The sequence below is a fragment of the Schistocerca americana genome, chromosome 2 (assembly GCF_021461395.2).
Source record: "Schistocerca americana isolate TAMUIC-IGC-003095 chromosome 2, iqSchAmer2.1, whole genome shotgun sequence".
Taxonomy (NCBI): domain Eukaryota; kingdom Metazoa; phylum Arthropoda; class Insecta; order Orthoptera; family Acrididae; genus Schistocerca; species Schistocerca americana.
Genome location: NC_060120.1, coordinates 475,190,404 through 475,207,796, shown reverse-complemented (window position 1 = coordinate 475,207,796; position 17,393 = coordinate 475,190,404). Strand labels below are relative to the sequence as shown.

The window sequence follows — 17,393 nt, the reverse complement described above, 5'->3', positions numbered from 1 at the left end:
TACTTCGACCATCATCAGTTATTTTGCTCCCCAAATAGCAGAACTCCTTTACTACTTTAAGTGTCTCATTTCCTAATCTAATTCCCTCAGCATCACCCGACTTAATTAGACTACATTCCATTATCCTTGTTTTGCTTTTGTTGATGTTCATCTTATATCCTCCTTTCAAGACACTGTCCATGCCATTCAACTGCTCTTCCAAGTCCTTTGCTGTCTCTGACAGAATTACAATGTCATCGGCGAACCTCAAAGTTTTTATTTCTTCTCCATGAGTTTTAATACCTACTCCGAATTTTTCTTTTGTTTCCTTTATTGCTTCCTCAATATACAGATTGAACAACATCGGGGAGAGGCTACAACCCTGTCTTACTCCCTTCCCAACCACTGCTTCCCTTTCATGTCCCTTGACTCTTATAACTGCCATCTGGTTTCTGTACAAATTGTAAATAGCCTTTCGCTCCCTGTATTTTACCCCTGCCACCTTCAGAATTTGAAAGAGAGTATTCCAGTCAACATTGTCAAAAGCTTTCTCTAAGTCTACAAATGCTAGAAACGTAGGTTCGCCTTTCCTTAATCTTTCTTCTAAGATAAGTCGTAAGATCAGTATTGCCTCACGTGTTCTAGTGTTTCTACGGAATCCAAACTGATCTTCGTCGAGGTTGGCTTCTACTAGTTTTTCCATTCGTCTGTAAAGAATTCGTGTTAGTATTTTGCAGCTGTGACTTATTAAACTGATAGTTCGGTAATTTTCACATCTGTCAACACCTGCTTTCTTTGGGATTGGAATTATTATATTCTTCTTGAAGTCTGAGGGTATTTCGCCTGTTTCATACATCTTGCTCACCGGATGGTAGAGTTTTGTCAGGACTGGCTCTCCCAAGGCCGTCAGTAGTTCCAATGGAATGTTGTCTACTCCGGGGGCCTTGTTTCGACTCAGGTCTTTCAGTGCTCTGTCAAACTCTTCACGCAGTATCATATCTCCCATTTCATCTTCATCTACATCCTCTTCCATTTCCATAATATTGTCCTCAAGTACATCGCCCTTGTATAGACCCTCTATATACTCCTTCCACCTTTCTGCTTTCCCTTCTTTGCTTAGAACTGGGTTTCCATCTGAGCTCTTGATATTCATACAAGTCGTTGTCTTATCTCCAAAGGTCTCTTTAATTTTCCTGTAGGCAGTATCTATCTTACCCCTAGTGAGATAGGCCTCTACATCCTTACATTTGTCCTCTAGCCATCCCTGCTTAGCCATTTTGCACTTCCTGTCGATCTCATTTTTGAGACGTTTGTATTCCTTTTTGCCTGCTTCATTTACTGCATTTTTATATTTTCTCCTTTCATCAATTAAATTCAATATTTCTTCTGTTACCCAAGGATTTCTACTAGCCCTCGTCTTTTTACCTACTTGATCCTCTGCTGCCTTCGCTACTTCACCCCTCAAAGCTGCCCATTCTTCTTCTACTGTATTTCTTTCCCCCATTCCTGTCAATTGTTCCCTTATGCTCTCCCTGAAACTCTGTACAACCACTGGTTCTTTCAGTTTATCCAGGTCCCATCTCCATAAATTCCCACCGTTTTGCAGTTTCTTCAGTTTTAATCTACAGGTCATAACCAATAGATTGTGGTCAGAGTCCACATCTGCCCCTGGAAATGTCTTACAATTTAAAACCTGGTTCCTAAATCTCTGTCTTACCATTATATAATCTATCTGAAACCTGTCAGTATCTCCAGGGTTCTTCCATGTATACAACCTTCTTTCATGATTCTTGGACCAAGTGTTAGCTATGATTAAGTTGTGCTCTGTGCAAAATTCTACCAGACGGCTTCCTCTTTCATTTCTTAGCCCCAATCCATATTCACCTACTATGTTTCCTTCTCTCCCTTTTCCTACACTCGAATTCCAGTCACCCATGACTATTAAATTTTCGTCTCCCTTCACAATCTGAATAATTTCTTTTATTTCATCATACATTTCCTCAATTTCTTCGTCATCTGCAGAGCTAGTTGGCATATAAACTTGTACTACTGTAGTAGGTGTGGGCTTCGTATCTATCTTGGCCACAATAATGCGTTCACTATGCTGTTTGTAGTAGCTTACCCGCATTCCTATTTTCCTATTCATTATTAAACCTACTCATGCATTACCCCTATTTGATTTTGTGTTTATAACCCTGTAGTCACCTGACCAGAAGTCTTGTTCCTCCTGCCACCGAACGTCACTAATTCCCACTATATCTAACTTTAACCTATCCATTTCCCTTTTTAAATTTTCTAACCTACCTGTCCGATTAAGGGATCTGACATTCCACGCTCCGATCCGTAGAACACCAGTTTTCTTTCTCCTGTTAACGACATCCTCCTGAGTAGTCCCCACCCGGAGATCCGAATGGGGGACTATTTTACCTCCAGAGTATTTTTTACCCAAGAGGACGTCGTCATCTTTTGACCATACAGTAAAGCTGCATGCCCTCGGGAAAAATTACGGCTGTAGTTTCCCCTTGCTTTCAGCCGTTCGCAGTACCAGCACAGCAAGGCCGTTTTGGTTATTGTTACAAGTCCAGATCAGTCAATCATCCAGACTGTTGCCCTTGCAACTACTGAAAAGGCTGCTGCCCCTCTTCAGGAACCACACGTTTGTCTGGCCTCTCAACAGATACCCCTCCGTTGTGGTTGCACCTACGGCACGGCTATCTGTATCGCTGAGGCACGCAAGCCTCCCCACCAACGGCAAGGTCCATGGTTCATGGGTGAGCACCACAAATTATTAAAAGACTGGTGTGGCAGTTGAAGGTAGCAAAATGAAAGCTGATGTTTTAAATTTCACATTCAAGAAATCGTTCACACAAGAGAATTGTACAAACATACTGTTATTTGACCACCGGACAGGCTCCTGTATGGACAAAATAGTAATAAGCATACCTGACTCTAACAAACAACTGAAAGATTGAAAGAAAATAAATCACCAGGTCCAGATAGAACTCCAACTCCATTTTACGTAGAGTACTGTACGGCAGCAGCCCCTTACTTAACTAGCAATTATTGTGAATCTCCTGCCTGGCACAAAGTCCCGAGTGACTGGAAAAAATCATAGGTGACACCAATAAATAAGAAATGTGAAAGAATGGACCTGAAAAATTGCAGACCAATATTCCTAACTTCTGTTTGCTGCAGAATCCTTGAACATATTCTCAGTTTGAATAAAATAAATGGGTCGACAGAAGCGTCCGATCCCACGCGTCGGCTTTGACCCGTGACGTAAGGGTGTTGTAATGTGTGACGACATGACGGCACGGGGTTTGGTTTGTGAGTGTGGCGTGTTTGTAGATGTCGTCGTGTTGTGGTTTGTTGTGCTCTCTGGTGGTATGTCCAGGGTTTTCGTTTGTGTTGTGTAATGGGGTCAGTTTGCATTTGTTCATTATCCAGAATTGTTCGAGTGTCGGCTGTGTTTGTAGTGGAATTAGTTTCAGTGAGTTAACGATTTTGTGTGAAGGTTAATTTAGTGTTGTTCGCTGTTCGTCGTGTGGTAATTTTAGTAAAATTAATCGGTTGTTGTTTTTGTTCAGGAATGGATATGACGGATGAAATTAACAGTGAGCAGGTCAAGGGAAGTGTTCGATCCCAATGTGTGGCTGTGTATGTTGGTATCGGGAGATGTTTTTGAGCTATGTAGGCCAAGGGAAGTGTTTGATCCTAATTTATGGGATCGGGAGCTGCTGTTGAGCTATATAGGTCAAGGGAAGTGTCCGATTCCAGATGATATTGTGTTTAGTGGTTGGTATTTGGGGAGTTTTGTGATGTCTTTTTTTTGTGTGGTTTTGTATGGGGGTGGGTGTCTAAATTTGTTTATATTTAGTTTGCCCCACCCAAAAAAACACCCCATTTCCCACGCTTGTCCCGTTAGTGTCATTAGGCTTTTTGTGGAAAGTGTGTGTGTGTGTGTTTTTCGATGTATTTTCGTCCTCATAATGTGTACGTAACGACTTTATATGTGCCATATTGGAATCGTGGTTTATGGTCGTTTCTGCCATTTTTGTGACGTCATGGGTCAAAGCAGAAGGGCGGGATCGGATGCATCCGTATTTCCAAATAAACGGTTTTAGAAATCTTCGCTCTTGTGAAACTCAGTTTGTCCTTTTCTCCCATGATATACTGAGAACTGTGGATGAAGGGCAACAGGCAGATTCCATATTTCTAGATTTCCGGGTAGCATTTGACACGGTGCCCCATTGTAGGCTGTTAATGAAGGCATGAGCATGTGGAATAAGTTCACAGATATGTCAGTGGCTCGAAGACTTCTTAAATAATAGAATGTAGTGTGTTGTGCTAGACGGCGAGTGTTCATAACAGACAAGGATATCGTCAGGAGTGCCCTCGGGAAGTGTGACAGGACTGCTGCTGTTCTCTATATACATAAATTATTTGCCTGACAGGGTGGACAGAAATCTGCAGTTGTTTGCTGATGACGCTATGGTGTACAGTAAGGTGTCAAAGTTGAGAGACCGTAGGAAAATACAAGATGACTGAGACAAAATGTCCAGTTGGTGTGATGAAAGACAGTTAGTCTTAAATTTGGAAAAATGTAAGTTTATGCGGAGGAGTAGGAAGACCAAACTTGTATTGTTCAGATACAGCGTTACTAGCGTACTGCTTGACACAGTCAAGTCGTTTAAATATCTCTGCATAACATTATTGCAAAGCGATATGAGGTGGAACAAGCATGTGAGAACTGTGGTAGGAAAGGTGAGTGGTTGACTTCAGTTTATTGGGAGAATTTTAGGAAAGAGTGGTTTATCTGTGAAGTAGACGACATACAGGATGCTGGTGTGACCTATTCTTGAGCACTGAGTGTTTGGGATCTGTACTGGGTTTGATTGAAGGATGATATCGAAGCAATTGTGGTGGGCTGCTAGGTTTGTTACTGGTAGGTTTGAACAACGCATAAGGCACTTCAGGAATTCAAAGGGGAGGCCCTGTAGGGAAGGTGATGTTCTTTTTGAGAAACACTGTTGCGAAATTTTAGAGAACTTGCATTTGGACCTGACTGCCAAACAGCTCTACTGTCATCAAAATATATTGTGCGTAAGGACCATGAAGAAATTAGGGCTCACATGGACGCATGTAGACAGTTGTTTTTCTCTTGCTTCATTTGTGAGTAGAACAGGAAAGGAAATGACCAGTAGTGGTACTGGGTACAACCGCCATGCATTGTAAGGTGGCTTGCCGAGTATCAGTGTAGATGTAGATGAAGGAGACAGCAGTGTTCCCAGAACTGCAGGGGATTGTTGCTATCAGTGAGTGAAACCATTTTCTTAATTATTAAAATGTAAGCATAACATTAGTGAATAGTTTATTGCTTTAGCTCAACAAGCAAGAAATTGCAATTCAGAAAATATTAGCTTTTGAAAAACATACATCAAAAAATTTGAGAAGTATGTCATACAATTAAGATAAGAACTATAATAGCAACAAATTCTCAAAGATTTGATTATGTGTTAACATTTCATCATACACAATTGAAATGGACACTCACAATTATTGGTATTCCATTAACCACTAAGACTGTAAACACAAGGCTGCAAATTATGGCTGTCTGAGAGCGTGTAAATGAGAGGAAATACCAGACGAAGTCAGTCCCCCCCCCTTTCTCCCACCTCTTAATGAAGTGCTTTTCCTTTATGTCGTCCCGTACGCAGTTTCATGTGGTTTACTAATTCTGCCTGTGGGTTCACCAACATAAGCAACTGATAATTAACTTGTGTTAAACACAGCTTGTAATTTCTAGAATTTCTTGCAGTTTTTTGAGGATCTTAGTTTACATGCAACTTCAGTCTTGGAAAATTAGCTGTGGAATTTTGAATTTTATACATGTAAGTATATAAATGCTTTTAAGCCTTTTATCTTTTTTGTGGGGGGGGGGTATTTTTATGACTCCACATATTCACCCACTCCCCTCCCGTCTCTGCAAATGTGTCAAATATGCTGCAACAACATTTATTATAATCAGTCTATAACTGTCTTTTTCTTAACAGTTTTAAAGCTGGTTCATATTATGCAGCTACTTATAGATGTTATTCCTTTGCTATAACAGACAAAGAGATGATCTTCTGTTTGAGAAATGATAAATAACAACAGACCCTTAAGAACATGTTAAAGAAAGAAGAGATACTGTTGTTTGGTTTTGCTACTAATGCACAATTATACCAGTATTGTCTTTTTATGCTCAGTTATTCTGGAAGTTTTTTTCTGTGTCCACTCATTATTTGCACAGAAAATTACCAGATATTTAAGCCACACATTTTTGTGTGTTTTTTTTTTCAGATTCTTAATGGCACAGCAGCTGTAGGTGTGCCTGCCAGGGCACACCAGTCTTCTGAATATTCAGTTATTCATGGTCTGCGTGCTGCAATTGAAGCCTTATGTGAATGCTCTGACATACAGCATGAAAAACGAACATCCCTTACAGAAAATGCTGCAAAGGTTAGTTATATGTAAAGTTGCCATTTTTTTTTTTTCACAAGAAAAAAGTATTTTTAAATTGAGTGTGTGCCAATCTGAAACACACAAATATTTATATTGTAGTAAAGAATGTTCTATGCGTTTCACTCCCTTGTTTGTCAGTATCCAAACACCACTATTTATCATATAAAAGAGGCACTGAGCAGTGGTTTAGTGTGGCCAGTTGATATGCAGCACTGTTACTTGTGTGGGCATATGTAGCTTCATGTTCTGAAGAAGCAGACGTGTGTGCAGCCTGACCTACTACATTTAATTTCATGTTTGTATGTTTAATCACTGGCCAGACTCTGAGTAGTTGTCATTAATTATTATTTTGTTACTCTTCAGTTTCTTCTGGTGAAGATGATGAGTAATCAGTTTCTTCTGGTGAAGATGATGAGTAATTAGTCCGTGAGTGTATGGCCATCAGCTAAAATATTTTGTCAATAAATATTATGCCTGTTGGACACCAACACACACTTGAGAACTAATTAAGACAGTGATAACCTACAAGAATGTATTTTCAGGTGCTGCAGGTGCTGTGTTATGTGTTTGGTTGAATTCAAAGGCAAGAACATAAATACAATAAGGCAAAACATGTTATAGGTTAGATGGTACTTTCTAATGGTAAATATGGCTGTTGCTAGCAGGGTATGTAACACAAACACCTTGAACAGCACAGGCACTTATGTATCCTGTTGCAGAATACTGATCTCCTGTTAGAGGTAGAAGTAGTGACGTCAACAAAATAAATATACATCAAATCAAACACTATGCAGATTATGACAGGAACTCTTAAATCCACACCAGAAGTCGTCCTCCAAATCTGTGATGACAGCAAACAATAACACATGAATGGATGAAACTCCAGAGACTTATGAGTGCATGAAACATCGAAGAACTTACCACACACCCTACTAGATGGTAGGGAACCATTCTAGGTAAACAATGGCCAACTCATCCCAGAAAGCTACATCTACATTTACATACATACTCTGCAAGCCACCATACTGTGCATGGCGGAGGGTATCCTGTACCACTAATGGTCATTTCCTGCCCTGTTCCACTCGCAAATAGCAAGGGAAAAATGACTGTCTTACGCGCCTCTGTATGAGCCCTAATTTCTCGTATATTATCTTCATGGTTCTTGTGCACAATGTAAGTTGGCAGCAGTAGAAATGTTTGGCAGTCAGCTTCAGATGCAAGTTCTCTAAATTTTCTCAATGATATTTCTCGAAAAGAAGATCTCCTTCCCTCCAGGGATTCCCATTTAAGTTCCCGAAGCATTTCTGTGTTATTTGAATATATCGGTAACAAATCTGGCAGCCCTCCTCTGATCTGCTTTGATGTCTTCCTTCAATACAACCTGGTACAGTTCCCAGACACTCAAGAAATACTCAAGAATAGCTCGCACTAGTGTCCTTTATGCAGTCTAAGACAAGAGTAGAGAAGGATGTCCTTCTATGAGCATAAGAAGATAGATAAAATAGATCTGACCACCTAACACTAAGGAGTGAACCAACCAAGAAAAATATGGGAGCTCCCTTAACCATGTCAGAACTAGCCAGTGGGGAATGACCAAAAATGACCAGTGTGTCTGCAGAACATTGGAGCAAATACTGAACCACATTTTGCAACACTGCCCAAAAGGAAAATTTATGGGTACATGGAAAGACTTTGCAGACACAACACCTGCAGTAATCAACTGTCTGTACTCTTTGGATATCTAGGTATGATGAGAAATGGAGATCTCAATTTCCTTTAGCCACTACCAGTTCTCTAGCTAAAGAAAGTTGATAAATCCATTTCATGGCATAGTTGGATAACCAAAGACTACAACCAGTTGATTGCTGTTGAATTTTCTTTTTGGGCAGTCATATAAATCATGGTTCAGTATTTCTTCCAATGTTCCACAGTTGTATTGGTCATCGTTGCTCATTCCACATTAATGTAATATTGCTCTGGTCAAGGTGTAAAAAGATACATAAATAAATATAGAAAAAAACCTTGTTACCAGTGTGTGTTTTAATCGAAAGCAAAACAGATAGTGTGATCAGACTCATAAGTAGCAAATTGAAAGTTAGCACTTTTGTCTGCCAGCCCCTTTATTTCAATAAGTATACAGGCTGTTACCATAGAATCATTTGGAGGCGCTGAAAAATTTTCTTGATTGGAAGATGTGACTATAGACCATACGGAAAATAAATATGACATTTCTGTGATGAATAACTGTGTGGGATATTTCATTTAGATTGACATTTATTGTTCAATAATTTCTGGATAAGAGTGTACCTAGTGATAAATACATAATCATGGCAAGGGAAATTCCTTGGTGAGATAGAATAGAATAGTTCATAACCAGAGGGTCCCTCCATAGTGTGCAGTCACTCCATAGAAACAGAGACTACTGCATAATAAGTGTAAAACAAAGCATAGGACTATAGACATGAGATGCTGAATGAAACATATTTGGCTGTCAAGAGGGCAATGTGTGAAGCCTTCAATGACTACCATAGCAGAGTGTTGTTAGTTGATCTTTCGCAAAGCCCAAAGAAATTCTGGTCATATGTAAAAGATGTTACATCATGAATGTTAGTGTCCAGTCTCTAGCGAATGAGACAGGAATTGAAATTGAGGGTAGCAAAGCAAAAGCTGAAATGCTTAACTAAGTTTTCAGATGTTCCTTTACAAAGCAAAACCCAGGAAAGTTGTGCCAATTTAACCCTCGTACCACCAAAACAATGAGAGAAATAAGTATTACCATCAGTGGTGTTGAGAAACAACTGAAGTTGTTAAAATTGAACTATGCTCCAGGGTCTGATGGGATCCCTACCAGATTCTGTATTGAATTTATGACTGTGTTAGCCCCTCTTCTGACTATATGGATCATAGAGCTCTTGAACAGAAAACAGTGCCCAATAGTTGGAAGATAGCACAGATAACACCTGTCTAGAAGGAGGGTGGTAGAAGTGAGCCACAACTACCATCCAATGTCTTTGATGTCGATTTGTTGTAGAATCTCAGAATATATTCTGAGCTCAAATGTAATGATGTATCTTCTCTTCTGAAAACATCAATCATGTGAAACACAACTCGCACTTTTCTCACATGACATACTGAAAGGTTTTGATCAAGATAGTCAGGTAGATGCCATATTTCTTGATTTCAGAAAAGCATTTGACCCAATACCACATCTATGCTAATTGTCAAAAGTATGATCGTATGGGATATGAAGCGAAATTTGTTATGGGATTGAGAGTTTTCTCTCAGGGAGGATGCACAGCATGTTATCTTAGATGGAGAGTCATCATCAGATGTAGAAGTAACTTCAGGTGTGCTCCATGTAAGCATGTTGGGACCCTTGCTGTTCATGTTGTATATTAATGACCTTGTGGGTGTTATTAATAGTAACCTCACACTTTTTGCAGAGGACATAGTTATTGATAGTGAAGATCAGATCTTGATAAGATTTCAAAGTGGTGCAAAGATTGGCAACTTGCTTTAAATGTTCAGAAATGTAAAATCGTGCTCCTCTCAAAACAAAAAAGCATAATGTCCTAAGACTATAATATCAGTTGGTGACAGCTGGAATTGGCCAACTCCTGCAAGTGCGTGAGTGTAATACTTTCTAAGAATATGAAATGAAATGATCACATAGGCTTAGTCATGGGTAAAGCAGGTAGTTGCCTTTGGTTTGTTCATAGAATACTGTGAAAATGAAATCAATGTACAAAGTCCTTACAAATCACTTCTGCAACCAGTTCTAGAATATTTCTCAAGTGTGTGGTGGCCATACCAAATAGGACTTACAGGGGATGCTAAATACATGCAGAGAAGGGCAGTATGAATTGTCATAGGTTTGTTTGACCTATGGGAGAATGCCGCAGAGATGCTGAAGAAACTGAACTGGCAGACTCTTGAAGACAGACATAGATACGTGCTTATTGATCTTTTTGGTTAGTGGTCTCCTTTAATCCAAAAATATCTGGTCACAGCCTGTACAAAGGACAACACATTCTTTCTGAAAGCAGGTAGATTTTATTCAGGATTCCAATGACCATATCATTCCCCACTCTTTTGGCTACAAAACCTTTTCTTTTTCAGCATATTCTCTGTTTAATGTGAAAGCTGCATAAAAAATTCTCACAGTCAACCTAATAATGTGCAAGCAATTCTGCACAGATGATCCTTCATTGCTCTTTATGGTCTTCTGTCAGACAGCGAGGAACCCAGCTGACACACCGTGGCAGATGAGCATGGTAACACTATAAACAACAGTGTCCAGTTGAGCAGTGAGATTTTTTGTTGTGATCCATTGATCATGTTGAATGAGAGTGTCTGCATGTTCCAGCATTGCAGGGGGGTCCCAGCTCTATGTGGCCGGCCAGTGTGTAGGAGAGTGGGCAGGTTTTTGCCACCTTGTTGCGATGATGACGGAAATCTCACTCATTGACTCACCATGCTTTTGTTCACTGCCAGGTCTTTGTAGACATTCTGCAGGCACCAACAAATATTTGTGAGCTCTGGTTTTCTGCCAAATGAAGATCAATGACAGCTCTCTGCTTTGAATGCACCTCAATTCCAGTCAGCATTTTGAAGACTACATATAGTGCTGCCCCTGTCGGAACTTCATAAAACTACAGCAGCTGAAGCAGGAATATTCCCTGATGCTCAACAAATTATGCAGTTTTTCAACTGAACAGAAAAAAATTGTGTTACATTACTTACTGAACACTCATTGTATTTCGTGTGTAATGGCTTTTAATGTGTTGCTTACATCCGTGATTTTTATGATGCCAATGGTCAAAGCAAATGCAGCAGCTTCAGAACTTTACAATTCTCTAGCAGTCACTGTTAATGCTTTATGGGCTCATGCACATGATGTGGAAAGAGGTTCTTGAGGAACATATCAAAATACTCTTTGATTCCACTCTGAATTTTCAAAGATAGAGATGATGTGCACTTCAGTAATTTTAATTTTATGTGTATTTTCATGAACCTAATCTGTAGTGTAAAGATCATTTAAGTCACAAGTATCTTCTTGATGTTGCATTATTCACAAATGTTAGTATAGTTAACTTTAGCTCTATTAAAACAAAATCTGTATTCTGCCACATGTAAAGTTATTGATTTTTTGAACTGACTGTACTACAGATATCTTAAGTTGTACCCTACTACAAATAACTTTTTTGTTTAGTTATCGTACCATATTTCTAAAATAATTTTCATTGGGAGGCAGTTGTTTTACGTATGCCTATGAAAAAAAGGGGGAAAAAAAACCAGAGGGCAAGAGGTGTGACTGTAATTTTGACCCATTTACTGACATCCATTATTGGAAACCTGTAATTTTCAGTGGCCAGTCTTCATTTTGTGTTCCATATGTTCAGCCAGTGGGGTCCTGGTTGCATACTGGTATCTTCCTTAAGATTGTCTTATACTGGAGGTGGCACTATGATCATGTTGAGCTCCTATACAAAGAGAAAACCTTCTTTAACCCTGCTGTTCTGTTCGGGTCTATATGACCCGAAACGAATATGAACGTTATTTTACATTATGTAAATACCAATATATATTTATGAAACTTTGTGACTTTGTCTGAAAATGGATGAGCAGCATGTGTTTTAAAAGGTTTTAAAAAAGTTTAAGAAGTTTGGGCTTCAACTGTAATAGTTGCATATGTAATGTTCGGGTCATAATGACCCGACACAAATATGTTTAGTGTAACTCGTATTTATTTCTAAAATCTGGAAATGGCGAAAATTATTTTTGTTGTGTTGTGTGGGAATAGTGACTGCATCATTCCAACTTACTCTCAACAATCACCTAAAGCTCCATGCGTTCACAACAATGGGCTTGTTTGTTGCTTTCCCCAGGAAATAATAATTGGCAGTTCTCAATAATTGGAATGCTTTGTTTCTGCCCAGTTTGACTTGTGACACCATGGCGATGAGACCATTGAATGATCGTGAGTTGGAAGAAATAGTAAATGCCTCACCAGATGAAGGATCACTTTCTGAGTTTGAAGATCACATCAGCAATGCATCTGAAAGCGAGTGTTCCGATGACAGTTACGACAGTCCACAGCCCATACAAAATAGTGTAGAGACTTTTCTTTCTAAAAATGGGAATATAGAATGGCAGTTGCATCCACCAGCACAACATGGTCGCCTACCAGCTTCGAACATCATCAAGAGTACCCCAGGAGTTACCAGGTATGCAGTCAGCAGAATATCTGATGTAAAATGTTCATTTGAAGCAGTATTTCACACAGCGCTTCAAAATGAAATAATAGAGATGACAAATATTGAAGGGCAGCGAGTTTATGGTGAACAGTGGACAGATATTGATGGTTCTGTTTTCCATGCATACTTAGGACTCTTACTCCTAGCGGGTGTATATCGATCTCATGGGGAGTCTACAAAAAGTTTGTGGGATAAAGATACTGGGCGAAACATATTTCGAGCAACCATGTCTCATGAAACATTCTGTAAGATATCACGTGTCCTGCGATTTGACAAGAAATCTACTAGAGAGGAAAGACGACGTACTGACAAACTTGCCGCAATTCGTAGTATTTGGGAGAAGTGGGTAGAGGTCCTTCCTAAACTGTATAATCCAGGAGAAAATGTTACTGTTGACGAGCAGTTAGTAGCATTTAGAGGTCGCTGTCCATTCAAGCAGTATATCCCAAGTAAACCGGCAAAATATGGGATCAAAATATGGACCATGTGTGACAGCAAAACTTCATACGTACTGAAAGCCCAAATTTATACAGGAAAGGTGAGTGGAGCGGCACCAGAAAGAAATCAGGGAATGAGGGTGGTATCTGATCTCACTTCTGAGTTACGTGGTCAGAATATCACGTGTGACAACTTTTTTACGTCGTACAATTTGGGGCAGCTGCTTCTGAAAAGGAAATTGACTATGTTGGGAACTATACGGAAAAATAAGCCGGAGCTTCCACACAAAATGACCAACAAGGAGGTACACAGCTCTTCATTTTACTTCACAAATGACACTACTGTGGTTAATTATATTCCTAAGAGACACAAGAATGTTGTACTTATGAGCACTCTCCACCATGATGCGGAAATCAGTGACAGGGCTGATAAGAAGCCAAAAATGATTTTGGACTATAATTCAACCAAAGGTGCTGTAGACACGCTTGATCAGTTATTAGGTACATATACATGCAAACGAAAAAGTAATAGGTGGCCAATGATAGTTTTCTACAATATTCTTGATGTTTCTGCTTATAATGCATACGTTTTGTGGATTTCGGTTGACCCTAATTGGAATGCAAGCAAATTGACTAGAAGGAGAATATTCTTGGAGGAACTTGGAAAGTCACTGATAAAAGAACATATTGCATCAAGAACGCATTTCCCAAGAACAGAAGATTCTTTGAGAATGGTCACAAGCATCCAAAACCCGAATGATGTGGGTGGTGTGTCAGAATCGGTAACAACAAGAAAATCTACAAAACGTGCACGCTGTAAGTTCTGTCCATCAAGTAATGACAATAAAACAAACATGGTGTGTGGAAAATGTAGTAAACATATTTGCAAGAAACATGTAACCTACTTGTGTCCACAGTGCAAGCAGTAAGAAAAGAACTGTAGTATTTTATAAGATGATTGTATTGAAAATTCTGTTGTTTCAAATTTATGTGAATACTTGTGCCTAAACTACAATCAGTAAGAAGAGAGGATTCTAAAGTTGTAGTGCTTTCTATGTTGGAATGTAATAAAAAAACTGTAGTGTGTTCTGTACTGTAGTGTGCTCTAAGATGAATATCTGTAATGACAACTGTCTGTTGTTAGAAAATGTCAATACTTACGTCTAAACTGTCAACAATAAGAATAGAAGTATGGAAAAACTGTAGTGCTTTCTAAGTTGAATGCCTGTAATGGAAACTGTCTGTTGTTTCAAATTTATGTGCATATTTAAATGAAAAATATCCCTCAATAAAGTTGTATGCATTGTTATTATTATTATTATTACCATTATTATTATTATTATTATTATTATTATTATTACTAACAAGGTACTGGAATAGAACAACAATGTCGATAGCTAAAACTGTACCAAAATTTATGTTTCTAAAGCATTTTGATATGTCGGGTCATATTGACCCGAACAGTATATATGTCAAGTAAAAGTGAACAGAACAGCAGGGTTAATAAAATTATGTGTAGTGTAAATTTTTATGGGAGATTGTGTTAATTAGCAGGAGGCTGATGATTCATGGTGTGGACTTGCAAAACATTTGTGTACCAATGTTTGTCTTATTAAAACTGGATCCTGAAAATGCTCCAGTTTGACATAGAATAGAACAGTAAGATAATTTGTCCTTTTTCTTGTCTTTGAGCATTAGAAATTGCTGGCACATTGTCTAAGTGTAAAGTGACAATACTCACCAGTTGCTTTCTTCAACAGGTTCTGAACAGATGCCGTGTTATATGTATAACTTCTGCCCGGGATAATGCTAGTATGAAGAGCTTGGAAGATATCTTTCAAAATGTTCTGATTCAGCAAAACAAAATTGCTGCTGCATCTGACCAGTAAGTTTTGAAGGGTTCATGTATTTATTTATATTTCAGTTATAATGTAGTTGTGGTGCTGGATGACATGTTTTCTATTATTTTGCCATTTGAGACTGAAAAATTGAATGAGGCACATTGCTAATCACGTCCAGAGCTACAGGGAGAGTGAGGATGGGAAGACTAAAGGAAAGAAGTAAGACTGAGTGAATATTAGAGTTTAGTTCCCACCAGCTGGAAATAGGGTGATTAACAGTATTGGCCCACATTGGATGGAATTACTGAAACCGTCAATACTTCCAATCAGCTTTGCCCTGCAGTGTCATCAAGATGTTGGAAGCTGCCATTTCGCCCTCGTACAGTATGGTGACCATAACATCGCACATTGAAAGCGTGAACAGACTAAAATAATACAGGATATATTTAACTGGAAAAAGAATTTGAAACTAATGGGACAACTTTAGGAATTAGTACAGGGACAAACAAGATGTACGACACTTCAGATATTCAAGATATTCCAAAACAAAAGCTTGCACAAAAATTTAGTAAGCAAAATCCTCATAAATCCATGAAACCTCACTAAACGTAAGTGTAGAAAGTGAATTCTATGATGTGAATAAAAAAGAAATGTTTCTGCAAAAGACTGGTACTGGATATGTCACTTGTCATATATAGCTCACAGAAAGTCTATGATACCACAGAACCACACATTGCTCCATGGTATCTGAAATTTCACTTGACCTACATAGCTCAAATGAAGTCTGCAATGTCACGAAAGTGCAAATTGCTCCAAAAACCAGTATCAGTAATTTCACTTGACCTATGTAGCCTAAACAAAGTCCATGATACCAAGAAACCAAAACTCACCTGTATATAGTTGTTATCGAAAACTTGACTTGATGGAAATAGCTAGAACAATCTCCATGATACCCACCAGTCACAATCATTCATTATTACCTTTGACTAACAACTCAATAATTCATCAAAAAAATTACACTGATGTCAGTTTCAATATACATGTAACACACAGTTATGAACATAAATGCACACAATAGACATAGTACAATAAAATCATAAAAACATACTTACCAACCAAAACCAACTTACACAAATCTAGTCTCTCTCTCTCTCTCTCTCTCTCTCTCTCTCTCTCTCTCACACACACACACACACACACACACACACACACACACACACACACACACACACACGGGAAAACAAAACATTAAGAAACCATTAATGCCACCCATTTCTCCCAATCTAGGAACCATTCCAAACTGATCGCCAGTCATGTTGACAATACCACATATACACATCCCTCGTCTGAGACACACGAACTTTGGTTAATTTCATAACCTTGCCACGGATGTGGCACTTCACATATAAATACATAAAACCTAACATTCTATAAAACTATGGAAACTTAGTAGTGGTTAACGTGTCATTGGCCATTTGTAGTCATGTCCACAACTAATAACAAATGAAAATTGAAATTAAATCATGATGAACATCACACCAAACTAATAATTCCATACCCAAAAATAGATCAGTAACCAGGAACTTCTGACATTAAAAAAGCTCACTAACAAATCACCAAACACACAACTCTAATATGAACCTATCATATGGCACTCTGACAATCATCATCACTCAAAACCAAATTTGAAGTATCAACATTCAACACTAGAAACTCCGTCTCCAAACACACCGCGCAGCCATGACATTACATAACACAACGCAATTACACCATAGGTCAACATTTTGGTTGTCCCTGTTGAACAAGATTAAGCAGCAAAAATTGGCTGCTACCTTTACAAAGAAGCCGTCCATTAACAGGCATTAGATTTTCAACTATTAGAACTATTGTTGCGGTCTTCAGTCTGAAGGCTGGTTAGTTGCTAGTCTATCCTGTACAGGCATCTTCATGTCTGAATAACTACTGCAACCTATATCCATTTGAACCTGCTTATCTCCCACTTCCCCTCATTAACAAAGTGGCTGTTCATTGATGCCTCAGCATGCATCCTATCAAACAGTTCCTTCTTTTAATCAATTTGTGCTGTGCATTTCTTTTTTTCTCAGTTTGTTTTATTACCTCTTCATTAGTTTTCAGTCTACCTATCTAATCTTCAGCATTTTTCTGTAGCACCACATTTCAAAAGCTTCTATTCTGTTCTTGTGTGAACTGCTTATTGCCCTTGTTTCACTTCCAAACAAGGCTACAATCAAGATAGGTATCCTCAGAAAAGACTTACTAACAATTACATTTATGTTATATGTTAACAGTTTCCTCTTTTTTAGAATTTATTTATTCTTGTTTTTTTTTGCTGTTGCCAGTCTGTATTTTGTATA

At 38.6% G+C, this 17,393-nt stretch overlaps 1 protein-coding gene across 3 annotated transcripts in view; it reads left to right on the top strand.

The window, feature by feature from the left end:
* Nucleotides 1-17,393, top strand: part of LOC124596254 (integrator complex subunit 13) — a 256,833-nt gene that overhangs the window by 3,007 nt on the left and 236,433 nt on the right. For all 3 annotated transcript variants that reach the window (XM_047135328.1, XM_047135326.1, XM_047135327.1), the window contains exons 3-4: nucleotides 6,322-6,480; nucleotides 14,938-15,062. In XM_047135328.1, coding sequence (XP_046991284.1) covers nucleotides 6,322-6,480; nucleotides 14,938-15,062 — 284 coding nt within the window. The remainder of the gene's footprint in view (nucleotides 1-6,321; nucleotides 6,481-14,937; nucleotides 15,063-17,393) is intronic.